Source organism: Sus scrofa, chromosome 11 (genome assembly GCF_054392235.1).
Source record: "Sus scrofa isolate SSC_HxYL_T2T_F1_AM1 chromosome 11, Sscrofa_HxYL_maternal_Yorkshire_Landrace_v2.0, whole genome shotgun sequence".
Lineage (NCBI taxonomy): Eukaryota > Metazoa > Chordata > Mammalia > Artiodactyla > Suidae > Sus > Sus scrofa.
Window position 1 is genome coordinate 1,133,378 of NC_139393.1, and position 21,578 is coordinate 1,154,955.

At 48.7% G+C, this 21,578-nt stretch overlaps 1 protein-coding gene across 5 annotated transcripts in view; it reads right to left on the bottom strand.

Moving 5' to 3' along the window:
* PSPC1 (paraspeckle component 1) overlaps window positions 1–21,578 on the bottom strand; it is a 94,774-nt gene that overhangs the window by 6,539 nt on the left and 66,657 nt on the right. For 2 of the 5 annotated variants that reach the window (XR_002336589.2, XR_014818903.1), the window contains one exon: window positions 168–265. The exons of 1 other annotated variant lie outside the window; for it this stretch is intronic. Coding sequence is in view for 1 of the 4 variants with exons in the window: in XM_021065419.2 (XP_020921078.1) it covers window positions 17,941–18,045 (105 nt within the window). In the remaining 3 variants the exon portion in view is untranslated. Of the gene's footprint in view, window positions 1–167; window positions 266–16,359; window positions 17,187–17,467; window positions 18,046–21,578 lie in introns of those variants that run through there. 2 more of the 5 variants (XR_002336587.2, XM_021065419.2) reach the window with 2 other exon arrangements.

Sequence of the window (21,578 nt, forward strand, 5' to 3'; positions counted from 1 at the left end):
CTGCCGAGAGGAACCGCAGGCGGAAGCCATCTCGCCGCCTCCTCAGGGCAAAGGGCAGGGAGGCAGATGTTTCACTGGGCTCTGAACCAGCGTCCAAGCTCGGGAACCACGGCCGACCAGGAGGAGGGAAGACAAAGGCCCGGGAAGCATGGCGGGCGCCGACGGACCTGGAAGGAGAGACGCCGGGGCTGCCTCATCTCAAGTTCAGGTGCACGCGGGGGCTGGGGGTCCAATCTCGGGGCGGTCATCCATGTTTTCTCTTATCCTAGGGTTACAGTTAAACGAGATTTAGGACTTCAAAACAAGAGTTCCGGGCTGGATTAAAAACCCGAGGGTCACCCCCGTCCCTATTCTCCGGAGCAGAAAGCAGTTTCTAGTGAGAGGCCACTTAGCCTTCACCTCGTTTCGTTACGTCCACTCAGCAACGATTCCCTTCTCCTTCGTTTCCTAACATCATCAGCTCAGTCTCGTTGTTGCGTCAGAGTGAACCCACCTCCCAGAGCTGAAGGGCTGGCGCCCGCGTTCCCATGGGCAGGTCCCCCGTCTCGGCACAGCTTGGGACCCTCATAAGCCAGGCCTACGCAGGACCCCGACTCCTACCCTAGCTGCAAAAGTGCCTTCTACTTGGCCCAAGGCAGGGGACACAAGTGCGTCTGCTGTGCTCCACCAAGAAAAGACCTCACTGCCTAACCAGAGAGCAGCACCAAGTCAGAGAGAGAAAGACAAATCCCATTTCCATCACTTACATGCGGAAATGAGCCTCCCTACGAGAGAGAGACAGACTCAGAGACACAGAGAACAGACGTGTAGCTGCCAAGGGGGAGTGGGATGGACGGGGAGTCTGGGATTAACAGACGCAAATTATTCAGAACAGATAAGCAATGGGGTCCTGCTGTACAGCTCAGGGAACTATCTCCACTCTCCTGGGACAGACCAGGATGAAAAACAATATAAAAAATAAGAATGTATGCATATGTATAACTGACTCACAATGGCAGACACTGGCACAACACTGTAAATCAACTATAATTTAAGAAAAAAAAAAAAAGAATGAAAAAGGGAAAGGCTCCTCTAACCACACCCTAATGGTTTTCATACATTCAGAAATGGTAACAGCCAATACCACATACTTTTATGGTGACTTTTCTCAAAGAACAAAGCATTGAAAACACAGAAAGCCTGGAGTTCCCTGGTGGCCTAGCAGTTATGGATCTGGTATTCTCATTGCTGTGGCTCAGGTCTGATCCCCGGCCCAGGAACTTCCCCATTCTGTGGGAGGCCAAAAAGGGAAAAAAAAAAACAAACACAAAAAGCCCATTCTTAGAGGTCAACTATGTACCAGTGCACGTGCCAGTCTCATTTGCCACTGAGCACACATGGCTCGTATTCGGTGATGGAGTTACACATAAGTAACAGAAACACATCCTCAGACAGGGCTGCGTGAGTGCCAGGGAGCAAATGGACACTGGAACCCTGCAGCACTGCAGCTGGGCGGGTACAACGGGCTCCCTGATCCTCAGTAAGTTTAAAGAAGGACACCTGAGCCAGCAATCCCACTCCCAGGTATGGACCCAAGAAAACAGAAAACACGTGTCCATGCAAAGCCACGTGAACGAGGATTCACAGTAGCACAAAGCGGAAGTGGCCCAAATGTCCACGGCTAGCTTCCATGGGGACGGGGCTCCAATCTCCGGTCTTGGTGGGTTAAGGACCCGGCGTTGCTGTGGCTGTGATGCAGGCCGGGAACTCCCACATGCCACAGTGTGGCCCACAAAAGCAAAAACAGAAAAGAACTGAAGTACCGACACTTGCTGCACGAGTCTAAACTTTGAAAACAGGTGACATGAGCCAGGCACAAAAGGCCACACACTGTATGATTCCATTTACATCGTGTCCAGAAGAGGCAAAGCCAGAGAGACAGAAAATAGATTAGTGACTTGGGGCGGGGGCGGGGGGGGGGGGGGGGAGAGGTTGGGAGAAAGAAGTGACTGCTAATGGGTGGGGGTGCTTTCTGGGGCGTGACATGTTCTGTCACAGACAGTGGTGAAGGCTGGACAACTTTTTCTTTCTTTTTTTATGTATGTATTTTTTTAATTTTTATTTTTTGTCTTTTCTGGGGCCACACCCGAGGCATATGGAGGTTCCCAGGCTAGGGGTCTAATTAGAGCTGTAGCCGCCGGCCCACACCACAGCCACAGCAATGCTGGGTCCGAGCCGCTTCTGCGACCTACACCACAGCTCACGGCAACGCCAGATCCTTAACCCACTGAGCGAGGCCAAGGATCGAACCTAAAACCTCACAGTTCCTAGTCAGATTTGTTAACCACTGCGCCACGACAGGAACTCCTGGACAACTTTTTGAAAGTACACTGAATTCTATAAATTTAAAGGGTAAATTTGGAATTCTCTGGCGGCTCAATGGTTTCAGGATCTGGTGTCACAGTTTCAGGATCTGGTGTCACAGCTGTGGCTCTAGTTACAGCTGGGCCACAGGTTTAATCCCTGGTCCAGGAACTTCCACATACCCTGGACATGGCCACACACACACACACAAAAGGTCAATTTTAGGTACAAAAAAAAGAGGACTGCATAAAAGATAAATAATATATAATTCGAAAGTATAGAGGCTGAGGAACATCCTAAAGAAAACCCAGAAAAGGAATTTTCATGATGGCTCGGAAATCAGCCTACACGGTGAGAGCGTGTCTACAGCAGCCTCTCGTGGGGGAACCGTGACGGAGTCACATTCGTTACGCGCGTGCTCTGGCCCGAGCCTCTTTCTAAGAAGCAGGTTCTCCAGTTTGCAGGCTGGGGCCCGGGAGAGGTGGGTGGGGGTGGGGGTGTCACATCGACACGATTAAGAGTGACTGGATTCAGACTCATCTCGCAGAGAACACAATTCACAACTGAGCCTCTGCCTCAAAGACACAGACCACAATACCGCTGCCAAACGAAATGCTATTACTGCAGGCAACTCACAACAGCTAAAATCAGCAGCCTACACTTTCCATAATTTTATTCCAATGCGAATACATCCTCATTAAACAACAAATGTACCTTCAAAGAGTACAGAGAAATACTGTGATTAATGGTAGACCTGCCAGTTCCCACTGCGGCCTAGCAGGTTAAATAAGAACACGACAGAGTGTCCATGAGGATTCAGGTTCGATTCCTGGCCTTGCTCAGTGGGTTAAGGATCCACGTCGCTGTGGCTGTGGTGTAGGCCGGCAGCTGCAGCTCCGACTCAACCCCGAGCCTGGGAACTTCCATGTGCCACAGACGTGGCCCTACAAAAAAGAAAGGCGTTAGCAAGGAAACGTACAATAAAACCACCAGGACAGTTCTCTTCAAGTTCAGGCTCAAACAGACCTGCCCGACAACACCGGTGCCTACATGGAAGCGGCGCATCAGACACCAGCGAGGCTGAGGGCCGAGGCAGAGCGACCGGCCAGCGGCCGCTTCTACGAAACGCCCTGGACAGCAGGGCTGCGAGGCACCCTCTCCGCGACGTGCCGGATGTTCACCGCAGCTTCACTCACATAACCCGGACTGGAAACTCGCCATGAGCTTATCAGCGGAGACTCAGGAACACAGCGTGCAGGCTCCCTTGGGGGAAGAGACAGGACCAGCGCAACACTGCAGGCGAACCTCCCAAACGCCCCGTCCCGGGAGCAGCCCCAGAGGCAAAGGGACACATGGTAAGAATCTATCTGTATTTAGTGTGAAAGCGAAAAACACGGTGATCAAAACAGACCAGCGGTTGCCTGGGATGCAGGTGGACAGGGTAGAAGAGCGCCCGTGATCTGAGGTGACCTCCAAGTTTACCTGACAGTCCAGGGCAAGCTTTTTTTCTTGGCCCCGCTCAAGGCAGGTGGAAGTTTCCAGACCAGGGATGGAACCTGAGCCTCAGTAGTAAAAGCAGTGAGTCCTAACCACTAGACCATCAGGGAACTCCAGGTCTCAATTTTTAAAAGCAGCATTTTAAATTGAGGAAATCAGAAAAAATACATACTGAAAAGACCGTTTAACAACTCAAAATTAGTAGGTATGAAAAATAAGGTTATTTTCCAGTAACTAGGTATGAACCATTTATCACTCATAAAACACTGAAATGTGGAAAATACTGAAGAAAATATCAAGATTGGAGTCTTCTTTTTAGCCACAAGGCACATTTATTTTTAAATGTTTCCTCCGTTCTACTGAGGGCAACTAGCATTTTCAGAAAAACAGTTTACTCGCATTACATGCCACCTTTTTCTTCAAAGGTCACAAACGACAGTTACTACAGTTATCAATGTACATAGTTCAGTGAAGATTTGAAATCTAATAAAGCATAAGTTGAAGACTTTATCAAACATAATTACTGCCTTCTAAGAAAAGTTAGCATTAACTCAGTTTCAAGAGCTGAAACCTGTACCCATCTGCAAGGCAACTGCGATGAGATGAAAAGGTCATGGAAGGAAAAGATACCATTGAAAAATTTTAAGCTTAATTTTGTCCCCAAATTTCTGCAAAGGCATTTTTAAGTTAAAAAAAGAAAAAGGAAGAAAGAAAGAAAAGCAAAACTGTTCAAAACAAAAAGAAAAAACTCAGTAGCATTAACCTCTTAGCACTAGGATTTCTCAAGAGGCCTCCCTGAAAGAGTCAAAGAAAACCTACTCTGATGGTTGAACACAAGGTAAAGTTTTTAAGACAAGTTCAACTACAGCAGGTACAAACTGCATTCTTAGTTTAGATTACATGGATATCACAAACTTACATGTCCAGCCTCCACTATGTTCTTTGAAACTTCAATATTTCAGTAAATTACTGAGTGCCAGAGCAGTTCCATGAATGAACCATGTTCACGTGTAATGAAAAGGCACCGAATTACCAAATGATAAGCAAGATTCTTTTTCAGCACATCCTTCAAACCACTTTGAAAGAGCATCTGCTGTTGTTCACTTTGAAGATACCACGTACATCAACAAAGCAGGAAAAACGATTCCTGCGGGATCCGCTCCGCACTCCCATGCAGCAAGCAGGACGAGAAGTTAAACATCAAACAAGTTTAACGGGCACGGCGGTGAGTTCAGGCGCTATTCACACCTGTGTAAACGGGGTTGGGACACAGGTCTCAGGCGCCCGCAGAAGGCCGTCTCCCACGGCCTCCTCGCCGGGGACACCACCTCTGAGTTAGTGTGACCCAAACTATACTGACAGGAAGATACATTAAGGTGCTTAAATTCAGTGCTTTGTTCTGAGCACAAGATACCAACGTATCTTCTTTAAGAGGGATTGAAAAGTCTAAAAACAGAAGGGAGAGCTTAAAAATATATTTATACCACATTTTTTTAAATGTCCAAAATTTCCTGTTTATCACCAATGACTTTGAGAAATTGAGACTACGCAAACCAGATTAAAAGCAAACAGAGGAGTTCCCGTCGTGGTGCAGTGGTTAACAAATCCAACTGGGAGCCATGAGGTTGCAGGTTCGATCCCTGGCCTTGCTCAGTGGGTTAAGGATCCGGCGTTGCCATGAGCTGTGATGTGGGTTGCAGAGGAGGTTCGGATCCCGTGTTGCTGTGGCTCTGGCGTAGGCCGGCAGCTGCGGCTCCGATTCGACCCCTAGCCTGGGAACCCATGTGCCACAGGAGGGGCCCTAGTAAAGGCAAAAAAAAAAAAAAAAAGGCAAACAAAAGCAAGGCATTAAAAAGCCAATAAAATAGTCATAAATCTCAACTTTTTTGTGTCTTCATGCCATCTGGACACACTCCCGTGGGCACACAGCCCAGAAGCCTATACACGGCCACAGCTCAGACCCAGGAACAAACCACCCCCACCCCCCACCAGAGGGCAGCAAGACCTCCTAAATGCTGGGGGCACTGAAGACACCCCCAGGTCCCTTCTCAGTCACCATGACGGCTTAGAACACAGTCAACTCTCTGAGATAAAGAAATCTCATTCTGACTCTGCTAAGAGGCCAGCGGGACCCTGGAAAAACGGCCTGCTCGCTGACTCAGGCGAAGTGCAGTAAGGCCACAGGTGTCTGGGGCCCTGTGCTCAGGCCTTCATGGCAGGAACCCTCGACACAGTCGTGAGAGTCACTTAATTCTAACGTAGTGTAACTCAGAGGGTTCACACACGGACGCAGAAGCACCGAGGCTGCAGTAAAATGCTCAAGTAAGAGAAGGCAGGCCCTAACCACTTCCCAGGAAAAGGTCTGGAGTGAAAGGCACAAAACGCGGGGGCGCATTCCTGCTGAGGCAGAACACAAAGATGAGGGCAGTCTCGAGTTCTGACCCCTCCGCATGTGCGGCTGTGTGATCAACTGGCTGTACCCAAATGACTGACGAAGAGGAAACTCTAACGCCACCAAGGTTGAGAATCGGAGCCCAGGGGCCCTGATGTGCTGGCACCTTCTGGTCTCTTTCGGGACCCAGGCGTCTCCCGAGTCACAAACCAGGTGCATCCTGGCCCCGGCCTTTCCCATGACTTGTCTTTTCATCAAGCGCCCTGCGGAGTTCCCGCCATGGTGCAGTGGGCTAAGAATCTGACTGCCGGGGCCCGGGTCGCTGCAGATGCAGGTTCATTCCCCTGCCCAGAGCAGTGGGTTAAAGGATCCAGCGTTGCTGCCACTGAGGCTGGGATTCAATCCCTGGCCCAGGGGACGTCCGTATGCCACACATCTTGAAACACATACCAAAAAAAAAAAAGAAAGGAAATTAAAAAAAAAGGGCACTGCCATCATGGCTCGGTGCCAACAAACCTGATTTAAATCCATGTGGACGCAGGTTCCATCCCTGCTCCCACTCAGTCGGTTCGGAATCCGGTGTTGCCGTGAGCCAAGGTGTGGGTCGCAGATCTGCTGCGGCCGTGGTGTAGGCTGAAGGTCGCAGCTCGGAGTCGACCCCTAGCCTGGGCCCTTCCCGGGGCCTGAGTGCGGGGCCGGGCGGGGAGGAAGGAAGGAACCTGCACTGCAGCCCCGCGCGTGCACAGGCCACGCGGCCCCACCACAGAGGGATCCGTCCAACAGCACAATCCCCCCCACGTAGGCACAGGCACACGTTCAGCCTCAGCTCCCCGTGGGGCGAACATCTCACCGAAGGGGCCTTGGCGTCTCTGGCAGGAAAACATGGCTCAAAAAACGGTGGCGCCTGCCTGGCTCCCTCGGCCCCACCCGCCAGCCCGCCTGCGGCTGGGAGCCCCGCGGGCTCACAGGACGTGCGGTGCCCCACGCCCAAGGCCTAGGGGCCCACGGCAGGGAACACGGCTGGCAGACGGCCCTTCACACCCACACCGGACCCCGGACCCCGAAGCTCGGACCGGACCGGGCGCGAGGCGGGAACCTGCCCCACAGCAAAGGGCCTCCCTCAGTCCCTGGGTAAAGCTCCACCACCCAACCACTACTATCGTAAGACACGGAACATTCCAGCATTTCAATTCGCTGCAAGCGTCCAAATACACATAATAATTTACTGAATAACCAACACAATTCCTTGAGAAAGCATACGAGTTTTTTTAACATTTTCTTCATTTTCGGTGAAGCTACCTCACACACACGGCTGAGAGGCCCTCCCGATTTCACTTGTAAATAAAGTTTACCTCCCCTCCAGTATTTCCAAGGAACACAAGGTGGTAAATTTCAAGTAAAATTTCAAAACTTCCCACCAACAGGGGAAGGGCTCCTCTAGAAGTCTTCCGAGGTTCTCCTACTCTTGACACTAAACTTAGGGACTTCGCGTTAGCACAGCACCGCTAATGCTGCCCCCACTGCCACTGCTCAAGAACTGCACAACTTGCTCTGGATGAAAGACTGCTGAACGTGAGTCAGACGCCCGTCTCTACCGCCAACAGCACCAACAGAGCCCATCGCAACCTTGGTTTAATGCCCCCAGTAAGTCAAACGGCTAATCCTCACCAGGTCCTTAGAACCCTGTCATGCTGGTAATTCTCCCCGAGACAGTAACTGGTTTATTTAATGAAACAGGCACCTGCTTGCGTAACCTCATATGTGACAGACACACGAGAACTCCTGCAATCCTCATTAACCACTGTCAGGACCACCTCAAGGCTTTCCCCAGTTTAATCAAATCTGGACTCCTCCACTTTCACCACTGCCTGCAGCGATTCCCTGAGTCTTTGTCAACATCCCATCTTCACTGACTCGGTGCACGTGCTGAGGACTGACAGGAATACAGTTAAATTCTCACTCTCCACAGTAACAACAGGCAGAACGCAGAACACGACAGAGACACACGCACCCGAGACCCAAGTCATTCAACCAGAATTTTACCCTGCAGACAGGTTCACACACATGCTCTGGGACATGCAGCCAACAGGATGCTTGTAACAAGGAGAAAACAAGAACACATCAGAGAGACACTGTCCCCACAGAGGTGGTGCCTGTCTAACAATGACCTGCCTGCACCTGTAAACAGTGAGGGACCCCGGGGAGAGAAGCTGGGCAGTGGGCACACATCACCATGTACAATCTTGCATTTCCACATCTGTGTATCAGATGCATATTATTCAAAAATTCAAAACTATACCGAATGAGTTTCAGCATTGGCAGTTTGTGAAGACTAGTTGGCTTGTACAGGTAATAAGGCTTAAAAAAGAGATGGTATGATAAAGGGTTACTTCTGGATCTCAAAGGAAGGTCTGAACGATGGCTGCGGCACAGAGCAGAATGAGGTAACTTTATGATTCTGTTTTTTAATGTGAGGGCTGCACCCACATGGAAATGCCCCAGCTAGGGGTGGGATCCGAGCTGCACCTGTGACCCCACACCACCGCTCACGGCAACACCGCATCCTTCGCCCACTGAGTAAGGTTCGGAATCCCAACAGCCTCCTCACAGATGCTGGGCAGGTACTAATAGGGGCTAATCCCCATCTGGTCTCCACAGTTATTTATGCTGGCCATTAACCAAGTATGAGTAAAAGGGGTGATTTTTCACAAACACCCATTCCTAGCCCGTGCTTTCTTCTGTGACGCACGCATGTGACGGCACTGCTGTATGGTGGCTCGGCATGTTCCGCAAAGACCGGGCCCAGCAGGGCCTTCCAGGTCTATCTGAACAGCCACACACAGCGGTGTACACGGTTTTCAGACCCTGACAACAGACACCTCATGCTGGTGAACTGTCTGTTTCACACTCTTATCAAGTGGTGTTTACGGATGGCAACGAACCTCTTCTCCAGCCAAGACCACTGCCTGAGCATCATGAGTTCACATGCGCGACACCTTTCCGGAGGCCACGAGACCCGAGGACCTCCAGCCCACGCTCACTTCTCTTGGAAGTGGGCAGCACCAAAACTACGGGCCTTGGGGGTAAAAGCAGTCCCTCCTGCCTGCTTCCTTCCGTGTAACTCCCCACCCCCACACGCCTCAGTTAACCCAGTCCGACTGCTCTGCATTTGCTAAATAACTGACATGTCTTCATTTCTCTCTTTTACGATTTTTTTGGCTGCACTCACCAGGGCCAGGGATCGAACCAAGTCACAGCAGTGACAATGCCGGATCCTTACTCGCCAGGGCACCAGGCAACTCCTGATACACCCTGCTTTACGCTCTTGCTCTCCAATCCTTTTCCACATCGCGTCTAGCTTCCCGACCCCCCACTCTGAGCTACCATAAGCGCACCCACAGTCGAGGAAACCGTCTGGAGCACACACCTCAGGACCATCAACTCTCTTGCCAAACAAACCTTCCTTGTGCTTCGCGACCTGCCTCAGCCGGCGCAAGCTCATCCGCGTGAGCCCCAGCCCTTGTTCATTCGGGCCCTGCTGGTCCTGCCTGCTCCCTGGGGCGGACGCCTGGCCACTTCTGCCTCTGCGCCTGGCCGGACACACTCCCGAGGTCCTTCCCCCGCGAAAGGCGCCTCTGAGCCTCCCACTAAGCAAGAACATACCTGATGCATCCTACGCACAGCCGTCCCCCTTAGTTCATCCTACTTTCATTTCTCTTCTCCAAACTCCTTGTGAGCAATTTCGGACAATTAGTTTCACCTGTAATGCGCCAAGTCACCGGGTATACCCAGCACTGGTGCCAACTGTGCGACAGCAGGGCTCCTGGGAGCGAGTAACGGGCTCACCCTAATGGATGCATTCCCTACTGGCAACACGATTCCAAAATTTATTCTACAGTCACTGCTTTTTTGAATTTCTCCTTTCTTCTGTCTCCAATTCATGTGGATGTAATGCAAGCCTCTGTGGATTCAAAAGCACCATGGCTGCTGATGCTCACGGCCCATTTCTGCACTGTTCTTATCACTGTCCTGGGCCCTGCTCCTCTCAAGTTCCCAGAACGCAGCACCAAGAACCTACCCAATGTGAGCTGGCTTAGTCTTTTTGTCTTTTTAGGGCCGCCCGTTGGGCATATGGAGGTTCCCAGACTAGGGGTCCAATCGGAGCTGTAGCTACTGGCCTACACCACAGCCACGGCAACAGAGGATTTGAGCCACATCTGTGACCTACACTGCAGCTCACAGAAACACTGGATCCTTAACCCACTGAGCAAGGCCATGTCCTCATGGACACTGGTCAGCTTGGTTATTGCCGAGCAATGACAAGAAGCCCTGGCCGCCTTCTTCTTAAAGTAAGAAAGCACTTGCTCAAAGGCACTAATATGCTGTCTTTGGCATTAATGATTCAGAACCTATACACTTCTGGTGTATGCTAACTTAGGCTCTTTCCAAACGCAATGATATAGTCCCTTGCAATTCATTTGTGAGCTCTATACACTAAAAAAATCATTTTACTGAATACGTTATCGGCATACACGTGAATATCACGATAGCAAGAAAGCGTGTACGTTAAACTAGCATGTTAACACCTATTCTACTACTAGTTTTGAGACCCATACCATTACTAGTTTTGACAGCAGCACCCGCAGCACATGGAAGATCCTGGGCCAAGGACTGAATCCAACGCACAGCTGCAGCAACACCAGATCCTTTAAGCCACTGCACCAGGCCTGGGATTGAACCTGAGCTTCTCCAGAGACCTGAGCTGCTACAGTCAGGTTCTTAACCCCACTGCACCACAGTGAGAACTCAAATACCTACGTCATTTTTTGGTGTTTTTTTTTTTTTTTTTTTGCTTTTTAGGTTTAGGGCCGCACCTGCGGCATATGGAAGTTCCCGGGCTAGGGGTCGAATCATTGCTGCAGCTGCTAGTCTACACCACAGCCACAGCAACGTGGAATCCAAGCATTTCTGTGACCTACACTGCAGCTCACAGCAACACCAGATCTCCGACCCACTGAGTGAGTCCAGGGATCAAACCTGCATCCTCACTAGTAGGATTCGTTTCTGGTGTGCCACAACAGGAATTTCCCTGCATTACTTTTAAGGGTGTGATGCAATTACATCCTTAAAGACACGCAATGCTCACTGCAGCACGGGCAGCCACGCTATTTAAACACAGCGCCCAACTTACTGAACAAAAGCCTGAAGAACAGGTGTTTCCTTCCTAACAGAGTTTTACGCAATCATTTCTCCTGAAAACCGTAACCACTGAACCATGCTCAAGTTCAGTTCCTTGAGTCGCCAGGCGAAACCCTGCAGTGTCCTCCGGAGTGTGACGACCACGGGCAGGAAGCCGTACGGACCATCACAGGAGGTTTGGGGCTGCTGGGAGGAGCGGAAGGCTGTGGTGAGCGCCCTGTCGTTGCTCACGCGGGCTCTGCAAGTCACCTGGTGCCCGTGCAAAACAGGAAAACCACCGGCACCCCTTCAGTTCACACTCTGAGGACAAGCACCTCCCCGTCGTGGGGAGAGGGCACGCTCTTCCACCCCTTCTGACTCATGAGCGCCTCCCACCTCTGCCAGATTTAAGTGCCCTCGGCACACGTGCCCCTCCAACCGGACCAGCACCCAGACACACGCCACGCTCCCTCCCTCGACTCCTCATCGCTCCCTACCATCCTCTTTCCTTCCATCCTACTTCCTTCCCAGGACCTGCTTCGGTGTAGACATAACGTAAGGGAACGGAGTGCTTCCTGCTCTGAACCTCACGTTTCTCCCCACGGGTCTCTTCCCATCCAAGCTCACGGCAGGCAGGGACCTATTCAGTTTTCTTCATTATCTATGCACAGGCTGAGACAAAAATGGCTCAATAACTGCCTATTGGATAAACAAGTAACTGAGGTGTTTCCTTCGTGGCTCACTGGTTAATGAATCCGACCAGTATCCATGAGGATGCAGGTTCAATCCCCGGCCTCACCCAGTGGGTTAAGGATCCAGCGCTTCTGTGAGCTGTAGTGTAGGTCACAGATGCATCTCAGATCTCACGTTGCTGTGGCTGTGGTGTAGGCCAGCGGCTACAGCTCTGATTGGACCCCTAGCCTGGGAACCTATATATGCCCACAGATATGGCCGCAAAAAAAAAAAAAAAAAAAAAGGCCACTAGATTCCAATACACAAATTAGCTGGTTCTGAAACCTCTCAATACTATGTCATGACTCCCTATTCTCCTGGATTCTTCCTCAGACCAGCTAAGGAAATGCCCACTGCCAATTCTGCTATGACATTGGGAGGTCTGGAAGAAGATGGATGAAATGCAGACACAACACGCACACACTCAAGTGAGGACCACACACTGACTGAGCGGGGCCAGGAGTGAAGGGAGGTGAGCTCTCCTCCGACTGGGGAAGGGCTCCTCCTAAGCGACCTGCAAAAACAGCTGTGGACACGGAGATCGGAAGGCTGCGGTGGGGGGGGGGGGGGGGAGAGGGGTGCCTGCAAAGATGCCCCGAGGGCAGACCCGATAGAGCCCGGGGGCTGGAATCCAGGTGAGGAGCCGCACGAAGCCAACAGGAGAGGCCACGGTCCAATGTCTGAGAAGGAAGCGCAAGACACTGCGGAGAATGACTGCAGGAGCAGAGGTCCCAGCAGGACCAGTTGGGAGGGCGGCTCGGGGCCTTCAGTGTGGGGGTGACAGGGCCTCTTCACCAGGCGGAGCAGCTCCACACAGGCTTTAAAATCCCAGCCCAGGAGTTCCTATCGTGGCGCAGTGGTTAATGAATCTGACTAGGAACCATGAGGTTGCGGGTTCGGTCCCTGCCCTTGCTCAGTGGGTTAACGATCTGGTGTTGCCGTGAGCTGTGGTGTAGGTTGCAGACACGGCTCGGATCCCGCGTTGCTGTGGCTCTGGCGTAGGCCGGTGGCTACAGCTCCGATTGGACCCCTGGCCTGGGAACCTCCATATGCCGCGGGAGCGGCCCAAGAAATAGCAACAACAACAACAACAACAACAACAACAACAAAATCCCAGCCCACACCACAGGCACTCAAAGCCCGGATACTAAAAAATCCAGCGGGGACACCTTCGCTCTGCTTCAAGCAGCTCTACCCCAACCCCAGGCCTGAACACTTACCTTCAAGGCTCGGGAGGGCCGTCAGCCACCACCGGCCCGGCGGCCACACTTCCTACCACGAGGCCATCCGCACCCCCTCTCCCCCAGACCACTGGCGCAAGGACCAAAATCCAGCCTCCTCTAGAAAAGGGCACAGTATTTGCAGAGAAACCGCCACCCCTCCTGTACTTCCAGTATCTCGAGAACCTGCTCAGGAGACTGCAGACAGGGCGCGATGGAAACAGTGACCTGCCCAGAGCAACAAGTTCTGCTTCTTGGAATCTTTTCTTCAAAACGTTCTGATCATGAATGATACTAAAAAAAGCGGAGGCCAGGGCTCCTCAGGGCAACAAGCCAAAAAGCGTGGGCAGCCGCTAGAGACTTGCAAGGCCAAGGCATGGTTTCTTCCCTAAAGAAACACAGCCCTGACCCATTCTGGACTTCCTCTCATCTCCAGAACCAGAGCAACACACCTGTGTTGAGCAAAAAACAAGAAAGGAGGGAAAGAGAGAGAGGGAAGGAGGGGAGACAGAATTTCATCCGTGCTCGGGTGGGTCTGTGGACCCGGGACCCTGGAACACGAGAGCTGGCTGTGGCCTGCCCAACTCACTCCACATGCGAAATCTGCAAACTCCTCGCGGAGACCAAAGAGCCTCCCAGGGACCATGGACCAGGCAGGGGGAAGGCGGTGGCGGGGCTGGGACGTATGAATGGTCTACGTGGCCTCTCGTCTTGCTATTTACAGCAAAGCCCCTCTTGTAGCTAAAAATAACTACCCTGACTCTGAGCCGCACAGGAGGCGAAGCCAAACTCCAAACCGGGGAGTGAGGGTCACGTCCCTGCCCCCACCCCCGTCCCAGACCAGGGCCCTGGGCCGCGCCCTGACCGCCTCATCAGCCAGGTGACTGCGCCACCCCACAGTGCCCTCCCCCTGCCCCCACCTGGGTGCCTACAGCGGGCACATACTCACCTTGTAGACGCGCTCAAAAGCGATCGTCTCGGTCAAGTCTTCCCAACCCAAGTGCAGCGCGCTTCTGGGTTTTCCGGGCATGTCCTAGTTGCTTCATTGCTACGGGCTGCTCTAGGGCACAGCTCTGCACACACCCACACGCTCCAAAGCCCGAGAGGTGGTGAGCTGCCATGTTTTGTGCATTTGTGTATTCTCCTTAGAAGAGTGGTCCTACAGTTGGTATCACTCATTCATGAAAAAACACGTAGTAAAGACCTGACAGGAAATGAGGACTAAACCACGAGATGACGTATCAGGTCCCTTCTCCCTTGGAGCTGACATGCAGCTGCAATGAAGTCAGTCAATGTACAGGAAATTTTGACCCAAAGTTTTGGAGGAAATCTTGTATTACGATCACGCTTTCTCAAGATTTAAAATAATTAGATTAACTCTGTTATGACCAGAGTCTCAGGAGAGAATGAGCAAAAGCAACAAGCGTGAAGGCAGTGAAATGCAGACAAGTGTGACAACTGGGAGCTCAACCCCCTTCCGGCTCCCGCACAAACACCACTACAGCCTCCGGGAGAGCCCTCGCCCCGACACCTCAGAGGGAATGGATGTTTAACAAACCTGCAAATTCTCCACTGACAAGATAGAAATTACACAGATGACATAATTACAGACCATGTAACAAGCTCCCAGCATTACAATCATGTACACACGAGACACTGACCATTACCAGCCTAGATCAGCACTGCCCAAAAGAAAAATAACACAAACCACAAAAGAAAGTGAAAAGTCCTTAGGAGCTACAGTGAGGGGTAAGGTGCGACAGATGAACTTAGCTTAACGGTGTATTTTATTTAACCAAATACATCCAAAACACTACCATTTCAACAAGTAGTCATACACAAAATTGAGACAACTTACACTCTGCCCTTCATACTACGTCTTTGCAGTTCTGCGTATATGTGGCACATCTACATCAAATGGTGAATTTTCCTTACTACTGATATGGATTTAGATTTTATTAAAGAAGTAGATTCACATACCCAAGCTGTTCCGAATACGTTCTTGTTTTTTCCAAATATGCTTAATGCTGTGTTCATAACTGAATTAAAGTTCATCACCATACAGTTAAAACTCAAGTCACAGCCACACCAGTCCCACTCCAGACTCCACAGCTCCAGAGGCACCGCACCCGACTGCAGCTCTGAGAGGTGTCCTGCATCAGGGCCTCTGCACAGGCTGTATCAGACTCCTGTCCTCTCACCTCCTGAAACGGTCACTTTCTCTACCCAAATGATGACGTGCTAAGTCACCTCAACTATCTGTCACTGTCTCTCGAGGCCTAGAACACAAGTGCCAGGGAGCTGAGGGGTTGGCTGCACTGGGCACAGCTCTATCTGCAGTGCCCCAACTGCCAAACTACTGCCAGCACAGCAACTGCCAAAACAAGTACTGGGAGTTTTAGATGCTGCGAGATTACTTACTACGGGTATCATACGTAGAGGACCCGTGAAAGAGGACTAGCAATCGGCCCCAACGGGCAATCTTCTTCCTTACTATCGAAGGAATTGCAAAGTAATTCCCAACTGTGAAGCCTGCGTTTTCCATCTACTCAGGGAATAACTCATACCTTCACTGTCTAAAGGATAGTTCACCTGACTGGAAGCACAAATATTGACATGGGTTAAATGCACTGAAAGCAGAAATTACGAATCTGAATCTGTATTTTCTGTATTGTACTTCCCATCCCCCAAATTTGGAGCATGTCACTTTCCAAAAACTTCTGATGTCCTACTTATAAAGTAGATGTAATGGTTCCACATAGCATAATATACAACTAAGAAGCAAAAAAAACTCAAAAACAAACAAACAAAAAAAAAGGTCTTTTAAATTTTCCTAACGAATGACCCTAGGTCTACACAGTAGGGACAGATCCTAAGCTGTGTATGGCTCCCAGCAGGGAGGGTGACTCGGGCAGCAGGGTGTAAAGGGAATTCACGGTCCAAATGGAACAAACTTCAGGAACAGAGAGACCGGAAGCAGGAGAAACACAGCACAGGTTCCTTTTTTCAAAATTTATTTTTCTGCATTCGTGTGCCAAAAAATAGCTAATTTAAGTGCTGACTTCTGTCAGCTATCACTCACTGCAGCATCCAAGTACTGCCACAGGAGTTCAAATCCTTTCTTGAAGAAAATTAGTAATAAATAACTGAACAGCAAAAACGAGTGCATCCAGAAATCTAGCCACAAAATTTCGTTTTACAGGACGGATGAAACAAAGCCTTACTCTCCCAGTCTGCATGAGAAGGCCTACGGAAAAGGTGAGGAACTGGCGGCCGAGTCTCAAGTCCTGGACTCCCCAGGAGCAAAAGGACCCGAATCCTTAACCAGAACGAGGGAGGGGCTGTGAGTGGAGAGGACGAGCGGACCGGAGCCCCCGCCACTTTGAGTTCAGCGACACCGAGCAAGGCTCGGTCAGGGGGGCCTCCTGGGCAGGCTGCGTCTGTGGGAAGCAGGAGGAGGTGCCCTGCGCCGCGGGGTCGCAGGGCGGACACGTCTTCAGACAAGGCTCCCTCGCGCCCTCGTCACCGCCTCCTGCGAGAGCTCAAGGTTGCAAGCTAGGGGACGGTTTCTTTGCGCTAAGAGTCAAAACACTGGGGAAGAAAATGACTGTCAACACAGCAACTCTGTGCTTTCGTGACGGACCGATTTGCTTGTGTCAATGTACCGTACAGGACTCTGAAGAGACTTTCAAGCACACACACGCAACGCACATCTCCGGGAGGTCTCACGAGGCAGGTTCGAACTACCTCAAGACTTGTTAACAATTCCCCTTTACTGAACTCAGGTGGGCATCACTTTCTAAAAGTACGTGTGAAAATCGAAGCTGCAAAGCAAAAGAAATCACATTTAAAAATATAGTACATTTACCACGTCTTTAACTTCTGACTAGAAAAACACAAGATGAGCTCCCACAAAGACACGTCTGGCTGCCACTCTAATACCTCAGTGCGGTGTCCTTCTGTTCCCATTTACCAAGATGTGTGCAACGACCGGTCCTCCAGCGCCCTCGACCCCGGGACGAGCGTGCGCAAATACCCCACCACACTGCCCCCGTCTCGCCAGGACAAGGGAGATGGAAACCAGTCAGGTGAAAAGCCTTCAACAAGTTTTCCAAACACATTTTTTTTCAAGTTCTCTCCATTCCCTCTTCGCTTGAATTCACTGCGTTTATGAACATAACAATAAAATCCCAGCTCAGGAGAAAAGCATTACACAGTACACACACCTCGGGTGCAAAACACAGCACGGACGAGCCGTGACACCACAGACTTTCTGCAGCAGCAGGAAGCCCTCGGCTTGGGCTGCTCTGCTCCGTGACTGGCCGGGGGTCCTGCAGAAGAGGGATGGGACCGGGACCGGGACCGGGACCAGCTGAAATCCACCGACCCAAACGGCTCCGTGCCTCCTGAGCAACGCTTTAGAGCAGACTTCTCAAACGGGGCACCAGGCCCAAGAGCAGCACCGCCTGGGAACCTGTCAGAAAGGGCAACGGTTTGGCCCCTCCTGAGACCTGCTGCATCAAGAAGCTCTGGGGCACAGCCGAGAAATCCGTGTTCTCAGGAGCCCTGTCAGGTGAGTCAAAGGCACTCCAAAGTGTGAGAGCCATCCATCTGGAGGGACGTCCGTGGATGCTGTCCTTTCATGCTGAGCCAGGGTTTTTTCCCCAAGGTGACATCCCCGCCCTGGGGAAGAACGCAGGATACAAAAGGGCAACAAATAAATAGATAGAGTGAAATTCTGAATGATACGGCTCCCGTAAATTCTACACCACTGAGAAAGCCCCATTGTGTCGACAATTACACCAACTACAGCACTCAGTTTGTTAATACATGGGCTCCATAGGTGTTCTATTTAAAATATTCTAACTATGTCCGTGAACATGTAAATACTCTCATCACCTCAAAGAATTCCCATTATAGACCAAGGAACCACTGGGCAAGTTACTATCCCTCCAACAAAAAAAGGTCAGAAACTATTATAAAACACCAGGTAACATTTGCAAATCTAAGCAATGCATCAAATTTGATATGAATTTACATTACCTAATAATCTAAAAATATGCTGAGGAGAAACAAGTTAAAATTATTCCAGAAAAACATACAATAAAATAGGATGATCTTTTTCATGTATTGAATAATATGAGTAATTTTCAGAAAAAATATCACTTACAACATATAAAAATTAAAAGGTACAGAACTTGAACCAAACATGGCAAAGATAAACATATGCAGGATCTCATTCACATGGTTGACACGTCGCATAAAAGGAAAAAGAACTTCAGGAAGAAGGTCTTAGAAAGCTGGTCATAAACATGACACAGAACGCAGATTTCCGTGGCTACTCATTTGAGGAATTTGCATTACCTCATATATGTAAATTTTCTCCCTCACACTGAGATGTATATAACACATAATAAAAATAAATTTGATTCTACAATGATAATTTCAGAGATAGAAACAAATTTTAAGAATTAACATCAATTTCAAAAACTCAACACCACTTACACACTTGTATGGGAGAGGTATGGATTCATCAGGTACACTTAGGTTCCTACCGATGCAATCAATTCAGGGCCCTTGCGCTAACAAGCAACTTTACTACTTACTGATTATATTTTTTAAAAAATAAGGAACATTAAAAAGAAAAAATCATGTATTCAAACAAAATACACTTCCTAATAATAATTATTATTAATCCTAATAATTTGGGTCTTAGTTTTGAGACCAAAGTGCCTCGCATGAAATCTGCATGATTATGTTCTAGGACGAAGAACTGAAATTTTATTTACAAGCAGAATATCATCTCGTTTGAGACTCATTTATTTAAACCAGAATGACAATTCTAACTTAAGATTTTTAAATAAACATAGTCAACAAAATACTGTATCTGTTGCAGGGAGAGGGGTTGGTAACGCGAACCGTGATTTGAGCCATCACACAATATACTTAAAATGTGCGTTAAGAGAAGTTTGCTGGTGGCTGGGCAGTTAAGGACTTCACGCGCTGTGGCTCAGGTTTGCTTCCTGCCCAGGAAATGCGGAACGCCATGGACATGGCCAAGGCAACAATGGGTTACGAACTTGGCCTACATGTACTTCCTCGCATCTGAAACATAAAAGCGCCTCTTACGGAACATACAAGTACACACTGCAAATTCCACTAGGTAAATAAAAATGCAACCAGCCAAAAGGAACGCTTAAAGATACTTATAATCTAAACATGGTTTTATAGAAAAAGACAAAAGGTCAATAATATTACCAAGTTAGTAGAACACTCTGGACCTTTAACTATTTCATCGCCTAAATTCAAACTTTAATCATTAATATAATTCAGTAATGAAGGAAACAAAAGAAAATATTTTTCCTACCCTTGGAAGGTAGTGCTACAGATTTAAAAAATGACCAAATACAACATATAATGCATAAAACAAGAGTTGCAAGAAGGGAAACTATTTTTAAAATGTAAAGTCAGGTACTACGTCCTAAGTTACTAACCACACTCCAGCGGGAGCCTGCGTGCACACTTCACTTTACACGACTCTGGAGAAGAGTGTGTTCTCCCACCACAATCGTTTCCCAATTTTAAAGGCTGAGTAATGAAGGGTGCTGGAAAGGAAATCACGCTCTTAGTATGAAACGACTTTCAATTTATTTCATAATGGTTTATTTACTCTGAAATAAACCCAAGCTGAGCTGTACAACCTGAGGGCGGGCCTGGCTGTGTACTTGGAAGCAGTCCCCCTCCCCAGCTTCCATGAGTCTGTCTGGGAAGAATACTTAATTAACGATGAGCTCGAAACAGGATCATCAACGACTGCGGGATCCAGGAGTCGGGTATGTGGTCTTTACTATCTTATTCTTGAAAATAAGAAGGCTGACTTTAAAATCTGCTACACTCTCTCAAATTTCAGGAATATATTTTAATACACTATTAAATACTATAACCAAGAAATCTAAGTATCATACGACTTCCCAGGAAATTTCCTCTATTTTTCCAAGTAACACGTTCCTTTAAACTCTGACTAGTGCCGTTTCATGCTAAATATCAGAAAGTGTAAAGGTTTCACATGCTACTAATCACACTCTTTCACAAAACCTTTCCTTTCAATCACACATTATCTTTCTCTCCTTCAGACTCTCAGCTGTAATTATATACTCAACCCCAAATTATTCATAAGTATTAACCATCCACAAGGACATTTAGCAGGGATTTTATAGACCAAGTTACATAAATATACAACAATTATGTTTCTGAATAAAATGTGAAGGTATAATTTATTCTCTTTTTCGGGCTGAATCTGTGCCATGTGGAAGTTCCCAGGCTGGGGGGCAAAGCAGAGAAGGTGCAGCTGTCAGCCACGGCCACAGTCACAGCCCCGCCAGATCCTAAACCCACTGAGCAAGGCCAGGGATCAAACTCGCATCCTCATGGATATCAGGTGGATTTTTAATCCACTGAGTCACAAAAGGAACTCCAAAGGTATCATTTCAATTAGTTGTAGAGAAACAAGATCCAAAGTTTCTGTTGTTGATAATCTCTATTTCAATTAAATGAAGTAGACTGTAAATAGAAAAACCCCAAATTCAAGAAATAACAAATTGAGCTTTATGAAATACAATGACCAAAAGTTCTTTAACAAATGGATTTGTCACCACAAAGAAAATAAATACATTTATTTTCAAAACAAAAACAGAGAAATTAACAAAACATATTGCTAAAATAAAACAATTAGGAAAGTGACTATTCCTTTATTTTGTGCATACTAGTAATAGCATATATCACCTAAATTCTGGAGACTTTAAGGGTTTCAAATCATTACACAAAAAGAAACATAACACTGTGACGGTATAATAATAAAAGTGTATATTACCTTTTTATGGCAAGACTTATGACAAATTCACGCTTACTTAGAAAAGCTAATACTAGTCTTTATTTTCATATCTACCACTTTTAAACCAACGACATTCAAATATTTTCTGTGGTATACTAATTCACAAGAAAAAATACTGACGAAGCAAGTGAAAAGTTTAACTACACAAAAACACTACAAACTGAACTAGGAGGTGACAGACGCTGGGCTTGACTCTCAGTCACTCAGAAGCTGACTGCTCCCAGGTAAACTCGGTAAGAACTGGAACAAGGACTTTCTGGATGCAGGGAGAAAGCTGCGGAGAGCTCTGTTCGTGGAGCCAGTGAGCCGGACTCTAGAGTGTTCA